The sequence below is a fragment of the Petromyzon marinus genome, unplaced genomic scaffold (assembly GCF_048934315.1).
Source record: "Petromyzon marinus isolate PM22_M1 ecotype Great Lakes invasive population unplaced genomic scaffold, UKy_Petmar_22M1.pri1.0 PM_G_Scaffold_59, whole genome shotgun sequence".
NCBI lineage: Eukaryota > Metazoa > Chordata > Hyperoartia > Petromyzontiformes > Petromyzontidae > Petromyzon > Petromyzon marinus.
In genome coordinates this window covers 294,560-314,720 of record NW_027423012.1, presented here as the reverse complement: position 1 = coordinate 314,720, position 20,161 = coordinate 294,560, and the positions used below count along the sequence as shown (strand labels likewise).

Here is a 20,161-nt window from a genome sequence, read left to right as displayed (position 1 = left end):
CCGAATCAGTCGAGCGGCAATATCTTTTCATCGGTTGCGTAACGTTGTGTGGAAGCTACCTGGTCTGTCGCTCCACACTAAGCTTCAGGTCTTCTCGGCCACGGTCATTCCCTCCCTTCTCTACGCTTGCGAAACGTGGACCCCCCTAATGAAACATATTCGCCGGTTAGAAACATTTAGGCTGGCCTGCCTACGATCCATCCTGGGTTTAACCAGACTGGATTGTGTGAGGAGCTCACAAATCCTTGAAAGATCTGGGAAAGGTCCCATCGGTGAGCTCCTCCGGCGGGCAAGGCTGCGATGGCTGGGTCATGTAGCCCGCATGCCCAGCCAACGCATGCAGAAACAGCTTTTGTTCGGCCGGATTGAGGGGGCTAAGCGGGCGCGGCACGGGCTAGAGAAGAGATGGAGTGATGTGGTACAGGAGGACGTGGAGCTGAGTGGACTTGCCGATGACTGGTACCAGCGGTGTCAAGATCGGCCTCTGTGGAGGAGGCTCGTGAAGGATGCTACTGGGCAGTTGGAGGCAGTCGCCCTCCAACAACAACGGAGGGCGGAGGAGCGACGCTCAGAACAACGAGCGGAGCGCCGGGTGGCTAAAGCACAGCAGGTTGGCACAGTAGGGGGCACAGGTGGTGCATCAGCCAGTCATCTCAGTCAGTCGACCCGTGGCACCTGGGTCTGCCCCGTGACCTCCTGCCAGCGGGCGTTCGACACTTCACGTGGCCTCAGGGTGCACATAGCCTGGCACAAGCGTCGTGATGACGTCACCGCCACTTAGTGGCGAATGGCGGTTGTTGTTGTTGTGTGTATGTGGAGCCAGGAGATTGAATATCTACCCTCGGGGCTCCTCCAGAAACAACGAAAAACCACTACGGGTGGCCACGTGGAATGTTCGAACGCTCACTGCGGAGGAGAGGCTGCCACTCCTCTGTCGGGAGCTGGACCGGTACCGCCTGGATCTATGTGGCATTCAGGAGATCCGGTGGACCGGCTCTAGCTCCTGCCACCATGAGGGGTGGACAGTCCTATACTCGGGGCAGCAGACTGCCAAACAACAGGGTGTGGCTCTTCTTTTGAACAAAATAATGAAGGGGGCGTGGGAGCGTGGCGGTGAGGTGTGAGAAGCTGTAAGCCCCAGGCTACTTTGGGCTCGCCTTCCCATCAACCGGAGGCGAGGAATGGTGGTCGTGGTTACTTATGCCCCCACCGAAGATGAACATCCGTGGAGGGATGCAGGCAAAGCCGATGAGTCAGATGCCTTCTCGGACCTGTCACAGGTGCTGGCTAAAGTGGGCCCTCGGGATAGAGTCATGATGTTGGGTGACTTCAATGCCCGAGTTGGTCATGATACTGGCACCTGGTCTGGAGTGATTGGAGAGCATGGGCCAGATCAGCTCAATAACAACGGTAGGAGGCTACTAGATTTTTGTGCAGCCCATGGGCTTGTAATTTCCAACACGCTGTTCCGGCATCGGCGCATCCACACAACATCATGGATGCATGCCGGGTCCAAGCAAGAACATCTGCTTGACTACCTAGTGACGGACCAGCAGATGCGAGCCCATGTCCTTGACACCAGGACCTACCATGGAGCTGATCTGCCCTCTGACCATCGACTAGTCATCTGTAAGAAGCGCCTGCCATTCTTCCACTCCGGTGGTGGGTGTACACCCAGGACCCCATTCCAACCTAAAGTGGCCTGGTCTCAGTTATCTGATGAAAGTTGCAAGCGAGAATTTCATCATCGCTTGCGGCTGGGATTGGCATCATCCCCGACTCCTCCTGATGTCGAGGGTAAATGGGCGAGGTTTAGGACTGTGGCTCATGTAGCTGCAATGGCTGCTTTGGGTACGCGGTCCAGACCTCCCCAGAGACCCTGGCTGACAGAGGAGGTGTTCAGGATGGTTGAGAAAAAGCGACAGGCCCACTGTCATCGGCTACAGAATCCCACGTCAGAGAATGAGGAGGCTTACCGCAGCCTTCGCTAAGAAGTTCGGAGAGCCGTGAGGCGCTGCAAGGATGGGTGGTGGTCGCGGGTTGCTGAGGAGATGGAGTCTGCCTCAGTGGCCCGTGATCACAAATCTCTATTTAACTCCATCAAAAAAGTAACCTGCAGCGCCACACCTATTACCATCATTAGGGGAAAAAACGGTGATACAATCTCCCACCCCCAGGAACAGGTTTACAGATTTGCTGAGCATTTCTGTGAGGTCTTGGGGGAGGGAAAATCCCTCAGCCAGGAAAACATCGTGGCACAAAGGGAGGATGACCCTGCTGAGGCTGCGGTGCCTCAAATATTGGAAGAAGTCACCCCCTGTGAGTGGCTGGCTGAGGTGCCATCTGTTGAGGAAGTACTGAAGGCGATCCAGAGTCTGAGACCAGGAAAGGCAGTGGGCAGAGATGATCTCCCAAGCGAAATGCTGAGGGAGGGTGGCGTTTGCGCACAGACTGCCCTATATGACATCATAACAACAGTCTGGACCACTGGACGGGTTCCGCAGGATTGGAAGGATGCCCTGGTGGTCCCCCTTTTTAAGAAGAGGGACAGCACAGACTGTAACAACTACAGGGGCATCTCACTCCTCAGTGTTCCGGGAAAGGTCCTGGCAAGGATTATTCAACATCGCCTTTCCAGGCACGCTGAGGAGTGGCTTGCGGAGCCCCAATGCGGTTTCAGGAAAGGGCAGTCCTGCACAGATGCCATATTTTCTTTCCGTCTGCTACAGCAGAGGTGTAGGGAATTCCAAAAAGACCTACTTTTTTGCTTTCTTGACCTGGTCAAGGCCTATGATACCATCAGTAGGCCTGGGCTCTGGGTCGTTCTTCGTGCTTTTGGAGTACCTGACCCTCTGCTCAAGATCATTAAGGACCTTCATGATGGTGAGCGGGCCCGGGTAAAACTATGTGGCCGGGAGTCAGAGCCATTCCCTGTACACCTTGGGGTGCGACAGGGATGTCCTCTGGCTCCCACATTATTTAACATCTATTTTGACCACGTAGTTCGTGAAGCCTTCAATAGCTGTACCGGGGGAATCTCCATATGGTACAGATATAATGGGAGGCTGATCGATGCCCGGGTGCGGTCAAGGGATGGCTCCCTATTGCTCAACCACGTTATGTCTGCTGATTTGGTAATAGCTGCTCATTCAGAGGAGGAGTTGGAGACGCTGCTGCTGAGACTGGAGCGTGCCACTAAGAGGTGGGGCCTTACCATCAGCCCCACCAAAACTAAGCACCTGCCTGGGTATTTTGTACCATCGGACACTCCACCCCCACAACTCCCAATCGGTGATGGGGCAGTTGTGGAGAGAGTGGAGAGGTTCCCATACCTGGGCAGCGTGCTTATGACCGGCTCCAGTTTAACAGCAGAGGTCTCACTCCGAATCAGTCGAGCAGCAATATCTTTTCATCGGTTGTGTAACGCTGTGTGGAAGCTACCTGGTCTGTCGCTCCACAGTAAGCTTCAGGTCTTCTCGGCCACGGTCATTCCCTCCCTTCTCTACGCTTGCAAAAAGTGGACCCCCCTAATGGAACATCTTCGCCGGTGTGAAACATTTAGGCTGGCCTGCCTACGATCCATCCTGGGTTTAACCAGGCTGGATTGTGTGAGGAGCTCACAAATCCTTGAAAGATCTGGGCAAGGCACCATCGGTGAGCTCCTCCGGCAGGCAAGGCTGCGATGGCTGGGTCATGTAGCCCGCATGCCCAGCCACCGCATGCCGAAACAGCTTTTGTTCGGCCGGATTGAGGGGGCTAAACGAGCGCGGCATGGGCTAGAGAAGAGATGGAGTGATGTGGTACAGGAGGACGTGGAGCTGAGTGGACTTGCCGATGACTGGTGCCAGCGGTGTCAAGATCGGCCTCTGTGGAGGAGGCTTGTGAAGGACGCTTCTGGGCAGTTGGAGGCAGTCGCCCTCCAACAACAACGGAGGGCGGAGGAGCGACGCTCACAACAACGAGCGGAACGCCGGGTGGCTAAAGCACAGCAGGTTGCTACAGTAGGGGGCACAGGTGGTGCATCAGCCAGTCGTCTCAATCAGTCGACCCGTGGCACCTGGGTCTGCCCAGTGACCTCCTGCCCGCGGGCGTTCGACACTTCACGTGGCCTCAGGGTGCACATAGCCTGGCACAAGCGTCGTGGTGACGTCACCGCCACTTAGTGGCGAATGGCGGTTGTTGTTGTGTGTGTGTATATATGTGGGTGTATGTGTGTGTGTATGTGTGTGTGTATGGGTGTATGGGGAGGAGTAGTTTAGTGGTTAGCGCGCTGTGCTACGAACCTGATGACCCGGGTTCGATTCCCGCTCACAGCCAACACCAGTCACGATTATCTGAACCGGTCCAGGGCCTCCCCTAGGTCGACTAAGCCTCAAATGAATACCTGGTACGGTGTGTAAACATCGCCACTAGGGAAACAAAGGCGGCCGGGCGTGGTGCTGGGCACCCACCCCCTCGTGTACCGTTCTGGCCTCCGTAGGTGCTGCTCGCTAACAGCACTTGCCCCTACAGTCTGTTACAGGCTACACGGGGGATCTTTGTCTTTGTGTGTGCTCGCTAACAGCACTTGCCCCTACAGTCTGTTACAGGCTACACGGGGGATCTTTGTCTTTGTGTGTGCTCGCTAACAGCACTTGCCCGTACAGTCTGTTAAGGCTACACGGGGGATCTTTGTCTTTGTGTGTCTGCCCACCAGGGTGATGGGGAAGCCAGGGGGGCCTTGCCGTGTGGCCTGGAGGAGGCCCCTTGTGGCTCACTGCGGCCCTGGGCAGCAAAGCTCAGCCACGGAGGACATCCCCTTCCTGGCCGTGTCACGCTCCCTCGGTACACACACACACACCTACACACACACCTATACACACCTACACACATACACCTACACACACACCTACACACACACACACACACCTACACACACACACACCTACACACACCTACACACACACCTATACACACCTACACACCTACACACACACACACACACCTACACACACACACACACACCTACACACACACCTACACACACCTACACACACACCTATACACACACCTACACACACCTACACACACCTACACACACACCTACACACACACCTACACACACACCTACACAACAACAACAACAACCGCCATTCGCCACTAAGTGGCGGTGACGTCACCACGACGCTTGTGCCAGGCTATGTGCACCCTGAGGCCACGTGAAGTGTCGAACGCCCGCTGGCAGGAGGTCACGGGGCAGACCCAGGTGCCACGGGTCGACTGACTGAGATGACTGGCTGATGCACCACCTGTGCCCCCTACTGTGCCAACCTGCTGTGCTTTAGCCACCCGGCGCTCCGCTCGTTGTTCTGAGCGTCGCTCCTCCGCCCTCCATTGTTGTTGGAGGGCGACTACCTCCAACTGCCCAGTAGCATCCTTCAAGAGCCTCCTCCACAGAGGCCGATCTTGACACCGCTGGTACCAGTCATCGGCAAGTCCACTCAGCTCCACCTCCTCCTGTACCACATCACTCCATCTCTTCTCTAGCCCGTGCCGCGCTCGTTTAGCCCCCTCAATCCGGCCGAACAAAAGCTGTTTCGGCATGCGTTGGCTGGGCATGCGGGCTACATGACCCAGCCATCGCAGCCTTGCCCGCCGGAGGAGCTCACCGATGGTGCCTTGCCCAGATCTTTCAAGGATTTGTGAGCTCCTCACAAAATCCAGCCTGGTTAAACCCAGGATGGATCGTAGGCAGGCCAGCCTAAATGTTTCACACCAGCGAAGATGTTCCATTAGGGGGGTCCACGTTTCGCAAGCGTAGAGAAGGGAGGGAATGACCGTGGCCGAGAAGACTTGACGCTTAGTGCGGAGCGACAGACTAGGTAGCTTCCACACAGCGTTACGCAACCGATGAAAAGATATTGCCGCTCGACTGATTCGGAGTGAGACCTCTGCTGTTAAACTGGAGCCGGTCATAAGCACACTGCCCAGGTATGGGAAACTCTCCACTCTCTCCACAACTGCCCCATCACCGATTGGGAGTTGTGGGGGTGGAGTGTCCGCTGGTACAAAATACCCAGGCAGGTGCTTAGTTTTGGTGGGGCTGATGGTAAAGCCCCACCTCTTAGTGGCACGCTCCAGTCTCAGCAGCAGCGTCTCCAACTCCTCCTCTGAATGAGCAGCTATTACCAAATCATCAGCATACATGACGTGGTTGAGCAATAAGGAGCCATCCCTTGACCGCACCCGGGCATCGATCAGCCTACCATTATATATGTACCATATGGAGATTCCCCCGGTACAGCTATTGAAGGCTTCACGAACTACATGGTCAAAATAGATGTTAAATAATGTGGGAGCCAGAGGACATCCCCGTCGCACCCCAAGGTGTACAGGGAATGGCTCTGACTCCCGGCCACGTAGTTTTACCCGGGCCCGCTCACCATCATGAAGGTCCTTAATGATCATGAGCAGAGGGTCAGGTACTCCAAAAGCATGAAGAACAACCCAGAGCCCAGGTCTACTGATGGTATCATAGGCCTTGACCAGGTCAAGAAAGCAGATATGTAGGTCTTTTTGGAATTCCCTACACCTCTGCTGTAGCAGACGGACAGAAAATATGGCATCTTTGCAGGACCGCCCTTTCCTGAAACCGCATTGGGGCTCCGCAAGCCTCTCCTCAGCGTGCCTGGCAAGGCGATGTTGAATAATCCTTGCCAGGACCTTTCCCGGCACACTGAGGAGTGAGATGCCCCTGTAGTTGTTACAGTCTGTGCGGTCCCACTTCTTAAAAAGGGGGACCACCAGGGCATCCTTCCAATCCTGCGGAACCCGTCCAGTGGTCCAGACTGTTGTTATGATGTCATATAGGGCAGTCTGTGCACAAACGCCGCCCTCCCTCAGCATTTCGCTTGGGAGATCATCTCTGCCCGCTGTCTTTCCTAGTCTCAGACTCCGGATCGCCTTCAGTACTTCCTCAACAGATGGCACCTTAGCCAGCCACTCACAGGGGGTGACTTCTTCCAATATTTGAGGCACCGCAGCCTCAGCAGGGTCATCCTCACTTTGTGCCACGATGTTTTCCCGATTGAGGGATTTTCCCTCCCCCAGGACCTCACAGAAATGCTCAGCAAATCTGCAAACCTGTTCCTGGGGGTCGAAGATTGGGTCACCGTTTTTTCCCCTAATGATGGTAATAGGTGTGGCGCTGCAGATTACTTTTTTGATGGAGTTAAATAGAGGTTTGTGATCACGGGCCACTGAGGCAGACTCCATCTCCTCAGAAACCCGCGACCACCACCCATCCTTGCAGCACCTCATGGCTCTCCGAACCTCCGAGCGAAGGCTGCGGTAAGCCTCCTCATTCTCTGACATGGGATTCTGTAACTGATGACAGTGGGCCTGTCGTTTTTTCTCAACCATCCTGAACACCTCCTCTGTCAGCCAGGGTCTCTGGGGAGGTCTGGACCGCGTACCCAAAGCAGCCATTGCAGCTGCATGAGTCACAGTCCTAAACCTCGCCCATTTACTCTCGACATCAGGAGGAGTCAGGGACGATGCCAATCCCAGCCGCAAGCAATGATGAAATTCTCGCTTGCAACTTTCATCAGATAACTGAGACCAGGCCACTTTAGGTTGGAATGGGGTCCTGGGTGTACACCCACCACGGGAGTTGAAGAATAGCAGGCACATCTTACAGATGACTAGTCGGATGGTCAGAAGGCAGATCAGCTCCACGGTAGGTCCTGGTGTCAAGGACATGGGCTCGCATCCGCTGGTCCGTCACTATCTAGTCCAGCAGATGTTCTTGCTTGGACCCGGCATGCATCCATGATGTTGTGTGGATGCGCCGATGCCGGAACAGCGTGTTGGTAATTACTAGCCCATGGGCTGCACAAAAATCTAGCAGCCTTCTACCGTTGTTATTGAGCTGATCTGGCCCATGCCCTCCAATCACTCCAGACCAGGTGCCAGTATCATGACCAACTCGGGCATTGAAGTCACCCAACATGATGACTCTATCCCGAGGGGCCACTTTAGCCAGCACCTGTGACAGGAGGTCATAGAAGTCATCTGACTCATCGGCTTTGCCTGCATCCCTCCACGGATGTTCATCTTCGGTGGGGGCATAAGTAACCACGACCACCATTCCTCGCCTCCAGTTGATGGGAAGGCGAGCCCAAAGTAGCCTGGGACTTACAGCTTCCCACACCTCACCGCCATGTTCCCACGCCCCTTTATTCTTTTGTTCAAAAGAAGAGCCACACCCTGTTGTTTGGCAGTCTGCTGCCCCGAGTAGAGGACTGTCCACCCCTCATAGTGGCAGGAGCCAGAGCCGGTCCACCGGACCTCCTGAATGCCACATAGATCCAGGCGGTACCGGTCCAGCTCCCGACAGAGGAGTGGCAGCCTCTCCTCCGCAGTGAGTGTTCGAACATTCCACGTGGCCACCCGTAGTGGTTTTTCATTGTTTCTGGAGGAGCCTCGAGGGTAGATATTCAATCTCCTGGCTCCGCCAATTGGGGTTTGGCCAGGAGACGTCATAGACGCCTGGCCTCCCAGGGCCTCCGGCACAAGCTTATTAGTTATATATTCTTAATTCGTGGTTTAGTGGTAATTAATTGAAGGTGGAGGGGTTACCAGCCCCTCGCATCCATCCAGAGCCCCCGTTTAGCCCCTGTGTGTGTATGTAGAGGAGCCAATCAAAATTGGACCTCCCCCCACAGCACTGTCCACGACAGAGTTGCCCGTCCGGCACACACACCTACACACACACCTACACACACCTACACACACACCTATACACACACCTACACACACCTACACACACCTACACACACACCTACACACACACCTACACACACCTACAACAACAACAACAACAACCGCCATTCGCCACTAAGTGGCGGTGACGTCACCACGACGCTTGTGCCAGGCTATGTGCACGCTGAGGCCACGTGAAGTGTCGAACGCCCGCTGGCAGGAGGTCACGGGGCAGACCCAGGTGCCACGGGTCGACTGACTGAGATGACTGGCTGATGCACCACCTGTGCCCCCTACTGTGCCAACCTGCTGTGCTTTAGCCACCCGGCGCTCCGCTCGCTGTTGTGAGCGTCGCTCCTCCGCCCTCCGTTGTTGTTGGAGGGCGACTGCCTCCAACTGCCCAGTAGCATCCTTCACGAGCCTCCTCCACAGAGGCCGATCTTGACACCGCTGGTACCAGTCATGGGCAAGTCCACTCAGCTCCACGTCCTCCTGTACCACATCACTCCATCTCTTCTCTAGCCCGTGCCGCGCCCGCTTAGCCCCCTCAATCCGGCCAAACAAAAGCTGTTTCGGCATGCGGTGGCTGGGCATGCGGGCTACATGACCCAGCCATCGCAGCCTTGCCTGCCGGAGGAGCTCACCGATGGGACCCTGCCCAGATCTTTCAAGGATTTGTGAGCTCCTCACACAATCCAGTCTGGTTAAACCCAGGATGGATCGTAGGCAGGCCAGCCTAAATGTTTCTAACCGGCGAAGATGTTCCATTAGGGGGGTCCACGTTTCGCAAGCGTAGAGAAGGGAGGGAATGACCTTGGCCGAGAAGACCTGAAGCTTAGTGCGGAGCGACAGACCAGGTAGCTTCCACACAGCGTTACGCAACCGATGAAAAGATATTGCCGCTCGACTGATTCGAAGTGAGACCTCTGCTGTTAAACTGGAGCTAGTCATAAGCACACTGCCCAGGTATGGGAAACTCTCGACTCTCTCCACAACTGCCCCATCACCGATTGGGAGTTGTGGGGGTGGAGTGTCCGATGGTACAAAATACCCAGGCAGGTGCTTAGTTTTGGTGGGGCTGATGGTAAGGCCCCACCTCTTAGTGGCACGCTCCAGTCTCAGCAGCAGCGTCTCCAACTCCTCCTCTGACAGAGCAGCTATTACCAAGTCATCAGCATACATAACGTGGTTGAGCAATAGGGAGCCATCCCTTGACCGCACCCAGGCATCGATTAGCCTCCCATTATATCTGTACCATATGGAGATTCCCCCGGTACAGCTATTGAAGGCTTCACGAACTACGTGGTCAAAATAGATGTTAAATAATGTGGGAGCCAGAGGACATCCCTGTCGCACCCCAAGGTGTACAGGGAATGGCTCTGACTCCCGGCCACGTAGTTTTACCCGGGCCCGCTCACCATCATGAAGGTCCTTAATGATCGTGAGCAGAGGGTCAGGTACTCCAAAAGCACGAAGAACGACCCAGAGCCCAGGCCTACTGATGGTATCATAGGCCTTGACCAGGTCAATAAAGCAGAGATGTAGGTCTTGTTGGAATTCCCTACACCTCTGCTGTAGCAGACGGACAGAAAATATGGCATCTGTGCAGGACCGCCCTTTCCTGAAACCGCATTGGGGCTCCGCAAGCCTCTCCTCAGCGTGCCTGGCAAGGCGATACTGAATAATCCTTGCCAGGACCTTTCCCGGCACACTGAGGAGTGAGATGCCCCTGTAGTTGTTACAGTCTGTGCTGTCCCCCTTCTTAAAAAGGGGGACCACCAGGGCATCCTTCCAATCCTGCGGAACCCGTCCAGTGGTCCAGACTGTTGTTATGATGTCATATAGGGCAGTCTGTGCACAAACGCCACCCTCCCTCAGCATTTCGCTTGGGAGATCATCTCTGCCCGCTGCCTTTCCTGGTCTCAGACTCCGGATCGCCTTCAATACTTCCTCAGCAGATGGCACCTCAGCCAGCCACTCACAGGGGGTGACTTCATCCAATATTTGAGGCACCGCAGCCTCAGCAGGGTCATCCTCACTTTGTGCCACGATGTTTTCCTGGCTGAGGGATTTTCCCTCCCCCAGGACCTCACAGAAATGCTCAGCAAATCTGCGAACCTGTTCCTGGGGGTCGGAAATCGGATCACCGTTTTTTCCCCTAATGATGGTAATAGGTGTGGCGCTGCAGGTTACTTTTTTGATGGAGTTAAATAGAGATTTGTGATCACGGGCCACTGAGGCAGACTCCATCTCCTCAGCAACCCGCGACCACCACCCATCCTTGCAGCGCCTCACGGCTCTCCGAACCTCCGAGCGAAGGCTGCAGTAAGCCTCCTCATTCTCTGACGTGGGATTCTGTAGCCGATGACAGTGGGCCTGTCGCTTTTTCTCAACCATCGTGAACAACTCCTCTGTCATCCAGGGTGTCTGGGGAGGTCTGGACCGCGTACCCAAAGCAGCCATTGCAGCTGCATGAGTCACAGTCCTAAACCTCGCCCATTTACCCTCGACATCAGGAGGAGTCGGGGACGATGCCAATCCCAGCCGCAAGCGATGATGAAATTCTCGCTTGCAACTTTCATCAGATAACTGAGACCAGGCCACTTTAGGTTGGAATGGGGTCCTGGGTGTACACCCACCACCGGAGTGGAAGAATGGCAGGCGCATCTTACAGATGACTAGTCGATGGTCAGAGGGCAGATCAGCTCCACGGTAGGTCCTGGTGTCAAGGACATGGGCTCGCATTCGCTGGTCCGTCACTATGTAGTCGAGCAGATGTTCTTGCTTGGACCCGGCATGCATCCATGATGTTGTGTGGATGCGCCGATGCCGGAACAGCGTGTTGGTAATTACAAGCCCATGGGCTGCACAAAAATCTAGCAGCCTCCTACCGTTGTTATTGAGCTGATCTGGCCCATGCCCTCCAATCACTCCAGACCAGGTGCCAGTATCATGACCAACTCGGGCATTGAAGTCACCCAACATGATGACTCTATCCCGAGGGGCCACTTTAGCCAGCACCTGTGACAGGAGGTCATAGAAGGCATCTGACTCATCGGCTTTGCCTGCATCCCTCCACGGATGTTCATCTTCGGTGGGGGCATAAGTAACCACGACCACCATTCCTCGCCTCCGGTTGATGGGAAGGCGAGCCCAAAGTAGCCTGGGGCTTACAGCTTCCCACACCTCACCGCCACGCTCCCACGCCCCCTTCATTCTTTTGTTCAAAAGAAGACCCACACCCTGTTGTTTGGCAGTCTGCTGCCCCGAGTAGAGGACTGTCCACCCCTCATGGTGGCAGGAGCCAGAGCCGGTCCACCGGACCTCCTGAATGCCGCATAGATCCAGGCGGTACCGGTCCAGCTCCCGACAGAGGAGTGGCAGCCTCTCCTCTGCAGTGAGCGTTCGAACATTCCACGTGGCCAACCGTAGTGGCTTTTCGTTGTTTCTGGAGTAGCCCCGAGGGTAGGTATTCAATCTCCTGGCTCCGCCAATTGGGGTTTGGCCAGGAGACGTCATAGACGCCTGGCCCCCCGGGGCCTCCGGCACAAGCTTAGTTGTTACATATTTCAGTTTAATTCGTAGTTTCGTGGTAATTAATTGAAGGTGGAGGGGTTACCAGCCCCTCGCACCCGTCCAGAGCCCCCGTTTTGCCCCTGTGGTGGACACATATGCCATGAGGGGAGGAGCCAATCAAAATTGGATCTCCCCCCACAGCGCTGTCCACGACAGAGTTGCCCGTCCGGCACCGCGAGGAGGTAGGGGGTTGTTTTGCCGGACACACCTACACACACACCTACACACACACACCTACACACACACACTTACACACACACACACCTACACACACACCTACACACACCTACACACACACCTACACACACACACCTATACACACCCGTGGCACCTCCTGGCGACCTCCTGCCAGCGGGCATTCGACACTTCATCTGGCGTTAAAAGTGCACGTAGCCTGGCACAGGCGCCCTGGTTATGTCATCGCCACCTAATGGCGAATGGCGGTTGTTGTGAAACGTGTGTTCATGTATATGTGTGTGTACGCATAGGTGTGTTTACGTGTGTGTTTACGAGTGTGTGTATGTGTGTGTACGTGTGTGTGTGTACGTGTGTGTGTATACGTGTGTGTGTACGTGTGTGTACGTGTGTGTACGTGTGTGTGTGTGTGTACGTGTGTGCGTGTGTGTACGTGTGTGCGTGTGTACGTGTGTGTGTACGTGTGTCCGTGTGTGTACGTGTGTATGTACGTGTGTGTGTACGTGTGTGTGTACGTGTGTGTGTGTACGTGTGTGTGTACGTGTGTGTGTGTACGTGTGTGAGTGTGTACGTGTGTGTGTGTACGTGTGTGTGTGTACGTGTGCACGTGTGCGTGTGTGTACGTGTGTGTGTGTGTACGTGTGTGTGAGTGTGTACGTGTGTGAGTGTGTACGTGTGTGAGAGTGTGTGTGTACGTGTGTACGTGTGTGTGTACGTGTGGGTGTGTGTGTGTGTACGTGTGTGTGTGTGTATGTGTGTGTGTGTGGTACGTGTGTGTGTACGTATGTGTGTGTACGTGTGTGTGTACGTGTGTGTGTGTGTGTGTACGTGTGTGTGTGTGTGTGTTGGCGATATCCCACAGGGGACCTCTGGAGCTACGACTTTGCGAGCGCCCAGTTTGTGGTCTCTCCCGAGCCGGACGTCAGCGCCTACAGGCTGGACCCAGGGCACCACCGCTACCTGGTGCTGGCCACCGACGGAGTCTGGGATGTCCTCACGCCCACAGAGGCCGTGGCGCTCTGTCATCGTGCGGACGCACAGCAGCAGCAGCGAGCACGGGCACGTCTACATACACACACACACGTCTACATACACACAAACGTCTACATACACACACACACGTCTACATACATACACACACACGTCTACATACACTCACACACGTCTACATACACGCACACACGTCTACATACACACACACACGTCTACATACACACACACACACACGTCTACATACACACACACACATATACACACACGTATACACACACACACGTCTACATACACGCACACACGTCTACATATACACACACGTCTACATACACACACACATCTACATACACACACACACACGTCTACATACACACACACACGTCTACATACACACACACACGTCTACATACACACAAACGTCTACATACACACACACACGTCTACATACACACACACACATCTACATACGCACACACACGTCTACATACACACACACACGTCTACATACACACACACACGTCTACATACACACACACGTCTACATACACACACGTCTACATGCACACACACACACGTCTACATACACACACACGTCTACATACACACACACACACGTCTACACACACACACACGCCTACATACACACACACGTCTACATACACACACACACACGTCTACATACACACACACTATACACTTACACACGTCTACATACACACACACACGTTTACACACACACACACGTCTACATACACACACACACTATATATACACACACACACACACGTCTACATACACACACACGTCTACATACACACGTCTACACACACACACGTCTACATACACACACACGCGTCTACATACGCACACACGTCTACATACACACACGTCTACATACACACACACGTCTACATACACACACACGTCTACATACACACGTCTACACACACACACGTCTACATACACACACACGTCTACACACACACACTATACATACACACACACACGTCTACATACACGCACACACGTCTACATACACACACACATCTACATACACACACACACGTCTACATACACTCACACACGTCTAAATACACGCACACACGTCTACATACACACACACACACGTCTACATACACACACACACACGTCTACATACACACACATATACACACACGTCTACATACACACACACACGTCTACATACACACACAAGTCTACATACACACACACGTCTACATGCACACACACACGTCTACATACACACACACGTCTACATACACACACACACACGTCTACACACACACACGCCTACATACACACACACACGTCTACATACACACACACACACGTCTACATACACACACACTATACACTTACACACGTCTACATACACACACACACGTCTACATACACACACACGTCTACACACACACACTATACATACACACACACACACGTCTACATACACGCACACACGTCTACATACACACACACATCTACATACACACACACACGTCTACATACACACACACACGTCTACATACACACACACACGTCTACATCCACACACACACATCTACACACACACACGTCTACATACACACACACACACGTCTACATACACACACACGTCTACATACACACGTCTACACACACACACGTCTGCATACACACACACACGTCTACACACACACACTATACATACACACACACACGTCTACATACACGCACATACGTCTACATACACACACACATCTACATACACACACACGTCTACATACACACACACACGTCTACATACACACACACACGTCTACATCCACACACACACGTCTACATCCACACACACACATCTACACACACACACGTCTACATGCACTTACACGTCTCATCCTGCAGGCCAGCGGTGGTGGTGGTGCCGGTGGTGGTGGTGGTGATGTCGGTGGTGGTGCCGGTGGTTGTGCTGGTGGTGGTGCCGGTGGTTGTGCCGGTGGTTGTGCTGCTGGTGGTGCCGGTGGTTGTGCTGCTGGTGGTGCCGGTTGTTGTGCCGGTGGTGCCAGCAGCAGCAGCAGCGGTGTAGACCTGACGCTGGCGCAGGCGCTGGTGGCGGAGGCGCTGTCCCGCTGGCACCGGCTCGGCACCAAGGCCGACAACGTGAGCGCCGTGGTGGCGCGGCTGTGCCCGTCGGCGGCGTCGCCGGCGCCCCGGCTCGGTGCCGACGGCGCCGCCGGCGCCGTGCTCGTTGCCGGCGGAGGAGGAATGGTCGCTGGTGGTAGTGGTGGTGGCGCCGTCCGTGCGTCAGCCCTGGCCAGGAGTGGAACCGAGGTTCTACGAGGGCCGGGCACCGAGGAGCTACCCAGCAACAACAGCAGCAGCAGCAACAACAACAGCAACAGCAGCAGCGGCAACAGCAGCAGTGGGAAGTTCACTCCACTGCTGGCTGACCTGGTGAGGGCACCGTTACGATGCGTGGTGTGTGTGTGTACATGTGTATGTGTGTATGTGTGTGCGTGTGTACGTGTGTTTGTGTGTATGTGTATTTGTGTGCGTGTGTATGTGTGTTTGTGTGTATGTGTGCGTGTTTGTGTGTGTGTACGTGTGTACGTGTGCGTGTGTGTGCGTGTGTTTGTGCGTGTGTGTACGTGTGTTTGTGTGTATGTGTGTACGTGTGTGTGTGTTTGTGTGTATGTGTGCGTGTTTGTGTGTGTACGTGTGTGTGTATATGTGTTTATGTGTGTTTGTGTGTATGTGTGCGTGTTTGTGTGTGTACGTGTGTGTGTGTGTATATGTGTTTGTGTGTGTATGTGTTTGTGTGTATGTGTGTTTGTGTGTATGTGTGTGTGTTTGTGTGTACGTGTGTGTGTGTGTGGATGTGTACGTGTGTGTGTACGTGTGTTTGTGTGTAAGTGTGCGTGTGTTTGTCTGTCCAGCGAAACGATCCCCTACCTCATTGGTGTCGGACGGTAATGCTGTGACTCTGTGTGTGGTGAGTCTATGGGTCTTTGTGTGTGGTGAGTCTATGGGTCTCTGTGTGAGTGAGTCTATGGGTCTCTGTGTGTGGTGAGTCTATGGGTCTCTGTGTGTGGTGAGTCTATGGGTCTCTGTGTGTTGTGAGTCTATGGGTCTCTGTGTGTGGTGAGTCTCTGGGTCTCTGTGTGTGGTGAGTCTATGGGTCTCTGTGTGTGATGAGTCTATGGGTCTCTGTGTGTGGTGAGTCTATGGGTCTCTGTGTGTGGTGAGTCTATGGGTCTCTGTGTGAGTGAGTCTATGGGTCTCTGTGTGTGGTGAGTCTATGGGTCTCTGTGTGTGGTGAGTCTATGGGTCTCTGTGTGTGGTGAGTCTATGGGTCTCTGTGTGTGGTGAGTCTATGGGTCTCTGTGTGTGGTGAGTCTATGGGTCTCTGTGTGTGGTGAGTCTATGGGTCTCTGTGTGTGGTGAGTCTGTGGGTCTCTGTGTGGTGAGTCTATGGGTCTCTGTGTGTGGTGAGTATATGGGTCTCTGTGTGTGATGAGTCTATGGGTCTCTGTGTGTGGTGAGTATATGGGTCTCTATGTGTGGTGAGTCTATGGGTCTCTGTGTGTGGTGAGTCTATGGGTCTCTGTGTGATGAGTCTATGGGTCTCTGTGTGTGGTGAGTCTATGGGTCTCTGTGTGTGGTGAGTCTGTGGGTCTCTGTGTGTGGTGAGTCTATGGGTCTCTGTGTGTGGTGAGTCTATGGGTCTCTGTGTGTGGTGAGTCTATGGGTCTCTGTGTGTGGTGAGTCTATGAGTCTCTGTGTGTGGTGAGTCTATGGGTCTCTGTGTGTGGTGAGTCTATGGGTCTCTGTGTGTGGTGAGTCTATGAGTCTCTGTGTGTGGTGAGTCTATGGGTCTCTGTGTGTGGTGAGTCTATGGGTCTCTGTGTGTGGTGAGTCTATGAGTCTCTGTGTGTGGTGAGTCTATGGGTCTCTGTGTGTGGTGAGTCTATGGGTCTCTGTGTGTGGTGAGTCTATGGGTCTCTGTGTGTGATGAGTCTGTGGGTCTCTGTGTGTGGTGAGTCTATGGGTCTCTGTGTGTGGTGAGTCTATGGGTCTCTGTGTGTGGTGAGTCTATGGGTCTCTGTGTGTGGTGAGTCTATGAGTCTCTGTGTGTGGTGAGTCTATGGGTCTCTGTGTGTGGTGAGTCTATGGGTCTCTGTGTGTGGTGAGTCTATGGGTCTCTGTGTGTGATGAGTCTGTGGGTCTCTGTGTGTGGTGAGTCTATGGGTCTCTGTGTGTGGTGAGTCTATGGGTCTCTGTGTGTGGTGAGTCTATGGGTCTCTGTGTGGTGAGTCTATGGGTCTCTGTGTGTGGTGAGTCTATGGGTCTCTGTGTGTGGTGAGTCTATGGGTCTCTGTGTGGTGAGTCTGTGGGTCTCTGTGTGTGGTGAGTCTATGGGTCTCTGTGTGTGGTGAGTCTGTGGGTCTCTGTGTGGTGAGTCTATGGGTCTCTGTGTGTGGTGAGTCTATGAGTCTCTGTGTGTGGTGAGTCTATGGGTCTCTGTGTGTGGTGAGTCTATGAGTCTCTGTGTGTGGTGAGTCTATGGGTCTCTGTGTGTGGTGAGTCTATGGGTCTCTGTGTGTGGTGAGTCTATGGGTCTCTGTGTAGTGAGTCTGTGGGTCTCTGTGTGTGGTGAGTCTATGGGTCTCTGTGTGTGGTGAGTCTATGGGTCTCTGTGTGTGGTGAGTCTATGGGTCTCTGTGTGTGGTGAGTCTGTGGGTCTCTGTGTATGGTGAGTCTATGGGTCTTTGTGTGTGGTGAGTCTATGGGTCTCTGTGTGTTGTGAGTCTATGGGTCTCTGTGTGTGGTGAGTCTATGGGTCTCTATGTGGTGAGTCTATGGGTCTCTGTGTGTGGTGAGTCTATGGGTCTCTGTGTGTGGTGAGTCTATGGGTCTCTGTGTGGTGAGTCTATGGGTCTCTATGTGTGGTGAGTCTATGGGTCTCTGTGTGTGGTGAGTCTATGGGTCTCTGTGTGTGGTGAGTCTGTGGGTCTCTGTGTGTGGTGAGTTTATGGGTCTCTGTGTGTGGTGAGTCTATGGGTCTCTGTGTGTGGTGAGTCTATGGGTCTCTGTGTGTGGTGAGTATATGGGTCTCTATGTGTGGTGAGTCTATGGGTCTCTGTGTGTGGTGAGTTTATGGGTCTCTGTGTGATGAGTCTATGGGTCTCTGTGTGTGGTGAGTCTATGGGTCTCTGTGTGTGGTGAGTCTATGGGTCTCTGTGTGTGGTGAGTCTATGGGTCTCGGTGTGTGGTGAGTCTATGGGTCTCTATGTGTGGTGAGTCTTTGGGTCTCTGTGTGTGGGTAACTCCCCACCCCCTCCCTTTCCAGGGCTGCAGCCAGGAGGAGATTCCCAGCAAGCGCAGCCGCAGGAGCGGTCCTCACGAGGGCACCGCCTCAGACTAGCACCTCAGACTAGCGCCGCAGACTAGTACCTCAGACTAGCGCCTCAGACTAGCACCTCAGACTAGCGCCTCAGACTAGCGCCTCAGACTAGCGCCTCAGACTGGTGCCTCAGACTAGCACCTCAGACTGGCGCCTCAGACTAGCGCCTCGGACTAGCGCCTCAGACTAGTGCCTCAGACTAGTGCCTCAGACTAGCGCCTCAGACTGGTGCCTCAGACTAGCACCTCAGACTAGCGCCTCAGACTAGCGCCTCAGACTTGCGCCTCAGACTAGCGCCTCAGACTAGCGCCTCAGACTAGCGGGGACCCTGGTAGAGGGACCCCGGTAGATGGACCCTGGGACCCTGGTAGAGGGACCCTGGTAGAGGGACCCTAGTAGTGGGACCCTGGTAGAGGGACCCTGGTAGAGGGACCCTGGTAGTGGGACCCTGGTAGGGGGACCCTGGTAGAGGCCTGGTAGTGGGACCCTGGTAGTGGGACCCTGGTAGTGGGACCCTGGTAGTAGGACCCTGGTAGAGGGACTCCGGTAGAGGGACCCTGGTAGTGGGACCCCGGTAGAGGGACCCCGGTAGAGGGACCCTGGTAGAGGGACCATGGTAGAGGGACCCTGGTAGAGGGACCCTGGTAGAGGGACCCTGGTAGTGGGACCCTGGTAGAGGGACCCCGGTAGAGGGACCCCGGTAGAGGGACCCTGGTAGAGGGACCCTGGTAGAGGGTCCCTGGTAGAGGGACCCTGGTAGAGGGACTCCGGTAGAGGGACCCTGGTAGTGGGACCCCGGTAGAGGGACCCCGGTAGAGGGACCCTGGTAGAGGGACCATGGTAGAGGGACCCTGGTAGAGGGACCCTGGTAGAGGGACCCTGGTAGTAGGACCCTGGTAGAGGGACCCCGGTAGAGGGACCCCGGTAGAGGGACCCTGGTAGAGGGACCCTGGTAGAGGGTCCCTGGTAGAGGGACCCTGGTAGAGGGACCTTGGTAGTGGGACCCTGGTAGAGGGACCCTGGTAGAGGGACCCTGGTAGAGGGACCCCGGTAGAGGGACCCTGGTAGAGGGACCCTGGTAGAGGGACCCTGGTAGAGGGACCCTGGTAGTGGGACCCTGGTAGAGGGACCCTGGTAGAGGGACCCCGGTAGAGGGACCCTGGTAGAGGGACCCTGGTAGTGGGACCCTGGTAGGGGGACCCTGGTAGAGGGACCCTGGTAGAGGGACCCTGGTAGAGGGACCCCAGTAGAAGG

At 54.6% G+C, this 20,161-nt stretch overlaps 1 protein-coding gene across 1 annotated transcript in view; it reads left to right on the top strand.

The window, feature by feature from the left end:
* Nucleotides 1–19,926, top strand: part of LOC142918264 (uncharacterized) — a 33,223-nt gene extending 13,297 nt beyond the window's left edge. Inside the window, exons 5-8 of the mRNA XM_076062404.1 lie at nucleotides 4,632–4,824; nucleotides 13,376–13,572; nucleotides 15,409–15,957; nucleotides 18,854–19,926. Of these exons, the coding sequence (XP_075918519.1) occupies nucleotides 4,632–4,824; nucleotides 13,376–13,572; nucleotides 15,409–15,957; nucleotides 18,854–18,928 (1,014 nt within the window). The 3' untranslated portion in view covers nucleotides 18,929–19,926. The remainder of the gene's footprint in view (nucleotides 1–4,631; nucleotides 4,825–13,375; nucleotides 13,573–15,408; nucleotides 15,958–18,853) is intronic.
* The last annotated feature ends 235 nt before the right edge of the window (nucleotides 19,927–20,161 follow it).